At 55.5% G+C, this 4,597-nt stretch overlaps 1 protein-coding gene across 1 annotated transcript; it reads left to right on the forward strand.

The window, feature by feature from the left end:
- The first annotated feature begins 1,068 nt into the window (after positions 1–1,068).
- Positions 1,069–2,497, forward strand: NUPR1 (nuclear protein, transcriptional regulator, 1). The gene is made up of 3 exons (XM_005870314.2): positions 1,069–1,314; positions 1,742–1,889; positions 2,211–2,497. The coding sequence occupies exons 1-2, from the start codon at positions 1,200–1,202 to the stop codon at positions 1,876–1,878; spliced, it is 252 nt and encodes an 83-aa protein (XP_005870376.1). The 5' UTR covers positions 1,069–1,199; the 3' UTR covers positions 1,879–1,889; positions 2,211–2,497.
- The last annotated feature ends 2,100 nt before the right edge of the window (positions 2,498–4,597 follow it).

Below are 4,597 nucleotides of genomic sequence, written 5' to 3' on the forward strand. Positions count from 1 at the left end.
CCACACACAACCACACAAAAAAAAAAAAAAAAAAAAAAAAAAAAAAAAAAAAAAAAAAAAAAAACAGGGGAGCTGGGAGCTGGTGCAACTCGACCCACCCAGATCCTTCAGGCAGGACTGGAAAATTCCACTCTCACACATTTCGTATCTGAACCCCCTCTTTTAATTCACATTAAATCGCTACAAACATCTGCTTGCTCCATAACGTCTTCTGCTTTGGTGTATCCATATTTTGCAGTGCATATTATTTTATGATGCATTAATCTCTTCTGGTTCCTCTCTATGACAGTAGGGCTCGCTCTACTGAGCTGTGAGGGGCGTGACTAACTCACACAGTGCGGTGGGCACGGGCCGGGCACCGCTGCGAGTGCCCTCCCACATGCTCCTCTCTCCAGCTCTATGCAGCTTCAATTATCACGTCCTCGTTTTACAGAGGGAAAACCAAGGCACAGAGAGGTCAAGTGGCTTGGCTGGGGTCACACAGGAATAGTGGACCAGGGGCTTGAGATCCAGCTCCAGAATCTGCACCCGTAACCACTCAGCCAGCCTCCCTCTCAGGTGGAGGGAATGACCGAGGGGCCCCAGTTCAGGGTATTCAGGGGGCTTTCCAAGGTGTTTCTTGGAAAAAAGGAGTGATGGGGTGAGAACCACTGACCTAGCGCTAGTTTGTTGATATCCTCTCCCCGTATTCCTTACCCCATATGCTGCCACACAGTCCTGAATCTGAGCCACAACTGGGGTGGGAGTGAGGGTCAGCCGTGTGACCATGACCCCGATCCCAGAAGGGGCACGTGGCCGAGGGCAGCAGATGGACAGGAAGGAGTGGGCCGCCCTCAGGTCCCTGCTGGCCATGTTCCCAAGGACTATTTATGGCCAGACCTTGCCAGGCCCCTCCTCGCTGAGGGGCAGGGAATCTCCTCTGTGGAAAACACCGGGCCGGCGGGGCGAGCCCCAGCGAGGGGGGGGCAAGGGGCTGGGACTCACGAGACTGACTTTTCCCCCCTCGTGCCGGGTGTTTACCGCGGTTCTGGGAAAGGGCCAGATTGCATCAGACAGGGCCTGCGGGGCTGGGCCACGGCCGCTGAGGAGGAGACGTGGCCTTATAAGTCGGATCCAGTGAACTGGGAGGTGCCAGGAAACCAGACACAAACTAAGTTGTGGAAGGCGAGAGAGACAGTGAGGGTACTAGTAAGCCAGCCATGATGGCCACCTTTCCCAGAGCCGTCAGCTCATCGCAGCAGCCCCCAGGCCCACAGGACGAAGACCCCAGCCTGGACGAGTCCGACCTCTACAGCCTGGCGTATTCCCAGCTGGGTAAGGCCTGGCCCTGCCCCTCCACTCTGACCCTCTTTCCTCCGGCAGGGAATAGAGACTATACCCCAAAGCAGCGGTTCTCAACCTGTGGGTCGCGACCCCTTTGGGGATGGAACGACCCTTTCACAGGGGTCGCCTAAGACCATCGGAAAACACATATATAATTACATATTGTTTTTGTGATTAATCACTATGCTTTAATTATGTTTAATTTGTAACAATGAAATTGGGGATCACCGCAACATGAGGAACTGTATTAAAGGGTCTCGGCATTAGGAAGGTTGAGAACCACTGCCCCAAAGCTATGTGGTGGCAACCCCAGCCTCCCGACTCCAACCCCAGCTCTTTCCACGGCCGCCTCCCCACCCACCTCCCTGGGAGGCCAGCTGCCTCCAGCCGCTCACTCTGCTCTCGCCTGCGTTCCCAGGAGTGGGAGGCCGGAAAGGTCGCACCAAGAGAGAAGCCGCTGCCCACACCAACCGCCCCAGCCCTGGTGGGCACGAGAGGAAGCTGGTGACCAAGCTCCAGAACACGGAGCGGAACAAGCGAGGGGCGCGGCCCTGAGACCTCGGGAGGTGAGGTGCCAGGGGCCCAGGGCCGGGGAGACCCTCCGCTTCGAAGGGCCAGGACGGGAGGTGCTGGGTGGGTGGGGAGGAGGGATTAAAGACCTGGTGTCTCAACACAGAAGTAAATGAGACATACATTTGACTCTGAGTTTCCCAGTGACCGGTGCAAAGGGAGACACATAGACCCTTTCTAACTGGAGGGAAATGTGGTTTACAGAGAGGGAAACTGAGGCCCAGAGAGGAGAGGGTCTTTCTCTGGAGTCAGGGAGCAAGTGATGGCAGGATGACCCCAGGCCTCTGCCCCTCGAACCAACTGCTTTCCTTCCCCAGAGGAGGACGGAGCACGCACCCCCCACGGCGATGTTGGCAGGACCACGGAGGAGCCAGCGCCCGGAGGCAAGACCCGGGCCTACTCGCCCACCCGACTCCCAGGACTCCCCCACCTGCCTCAGGCCCTGAGGGGCCCCCAAGGGAGCACCTGCAGAACAAGGGCAAGATAGGGGGCAAGAGGCAGGGCGGGCGTGGAGGGGCAAAGCCACGAAGGCGCCCCAAAAAGAAAGATGCGGAGGAAACCGGAGCTCCCGGGGTGGCGTGGCAATAAAGTGCAGCAGCAGCTGCGAGCCTTGTCCTCTCTGTGTGGCTCTGCGGTGCCCCGCTCCCTGTGTCTGCGGCTACGTGGACCAAGAGCTTTGGTTCGGGTCTGTATTCGGTTACTGGAGGGGTGGGGCGGGGGGCGGGGGTCCTGACTTTGCAGGGGCCTGCAGCGGGGAGTGTGTGTGTGTTCTGGTTTGGTCTGGGTGGGCATGTGCTTTGGTACAGACGGTCCTGTGGTCTCTTCTGGGTGCAAGGACAATCCTCGGCTTCTTTTTAATCTGCCCACGACACAGTCCCCTCCCCAGCAGAATAACAACCTTGTTGATTATGTTGTATTCCTATAAAACCACCTTTTGGAGTGAATTTCTTTACTGGTGCCAAAATGGAACAAACCGAGACTTAAACCATTAAGGGACTTGCCCCAAGTGCTACAGGGCTCCCAGGATCCTTATGGTCCTCAAGTGAGGGGGTCCCTTTGCTCGGGGGCTGCCAGGACAGGGTTCTGGGAGGTCAGCCGGGGGAGGAAGGTTCCTACCTGGTGTTACCCGTCTCGGAACGTGGGGCAAATTAGAGGAGTGAAGGGAGCTGCGCGGATATACTGATTGAGATACGCGTTCGGGCCGCTGTCTTGAAGACTCAAACCAAATGGGTAGAAAGGCATCTCATTGGCACAGACCAGCTCCCAGGACCAAAATGGCAACGCCACGTGTCAGGGATTCCAGCTCCTTCAGCCCTTGGTTCTGCCACCTCAGAACATGGTTTCCACTTTGAGGCCCACGCTAGCTGCTCCAGGGCCAGCCTGTGGGAAGAGAAGAGAACAGGCAAGGGCCAGGGCGGGCCACAGCAACTCGTTTCTAAGGCCATAACCTAAAAGTAGAACAACACATCACATCTGCTCAGAATTTAGTTACATGGCCACACCCAGCTACAAGAAAGTTTCGGAAAACCTAGTATTTAGCTGCATAGCCACGTGTTAGCCAAACCGGGGAAGGGCGGGTTTTGTTATTAAGGAAAGCAGGAGAGAGTGAATACTGGATAAAACTAGCAAGAAGCATTTTCCACAGACTCAACGTAAGTGGGGGGAGGAAACCACTCGGTCAGGCCCTGAGTGGAGCCTTTTCTCCTCTCCTGACCCCTCCATGCCAGCCCTCGGCTGAAGAACTTGGGCACCAATGGTTCTTAGGGACCCGAGAATATGGACAGAGGAGTGAGCACCTGCTGGAGCGGTACCAGAGGCAGATGCACAGCCGACTGAGGCCAGCTTGCGCCTTTGGAATCTCTATCCAGTGGCCTCCCCCGAGTCCAGCCTGGGAACAGCCTGGACTGTTCCTGTCTGTGTCACACAGGATCTCGGACTAAGGACATGAAAAGGCATCTAACCCAGCCAGTGTGGCTCAGTGGTGTGTGTCGACCCAGGAACCAAGAGGTCGTGGTTCGATTCCTGGTCAGGACACATGCCCTGGTTGCAGGCTCGATCCCCAGTGTGAGGCGTGGCAATCAATGATTCCCTCTCATCACTGATGTTTCTAACTCCCTCTCCCTCTTTCTGTCTCTGAAGTCAATAAAATAAAATAAAAATCTAAAAAATAAACAGCCCTAGCCGGTTTAACTCAGTGGATAGAGCATCGGCCTGCGGACTGAAGGATCCCAGGTTTGATTCCGGTCAAGGGCACGTGCCTGGGTTACGGGCTCAGTCCCCAGTAGGGGGTGTGCAGAAGCAGCCGATCAATGATTCTCTCTCAACATTGATGTTTCTACCTCTCTCTCCTCCCTTCCACTCTGAAATCAATAAAAATATATGTATAATAAATAAGTAAGTAAATAAATAAATAAATAAATAAATAAATGGCACCCAGCCCAACCCCAGCTGCTCCTGCTGGAGTCACCTGCTTGCTTGGCCATCACTGGGACAGGGAACTTGCTGCCTGGAACTGCCTGGTTCCTTCTCAGAGCTACTGAAACCTAACTCCCACCTACCCCTGAGCAAGCTTCGGTCTTCCTGGTCCTTTCTGTCGGAGCTGCCTTTAATCCCGCCCATCCCACGAGGCTCAGCTCAAATGCCTCCCCCCCTTCAAAGTCGTCCCTGACTTGCCCTCACTGCCTGTCCCCTCGCCTCCCCCGCA

This window comes from Myotis brandtii, unplaced genomic scaffold (genome assembly GCF_000412655.1).
Source record: "Myotis brandtii unplaced genomic scaffold, ASM41265v1 scaffold317, whole genome shotgun sequence".
Lineage (NCBI taxonomy): Eukaryota > Metazoa > Chordata > Mammalia > Chiroptera > Vespertilionidae > Myotis > Myotis brandtii.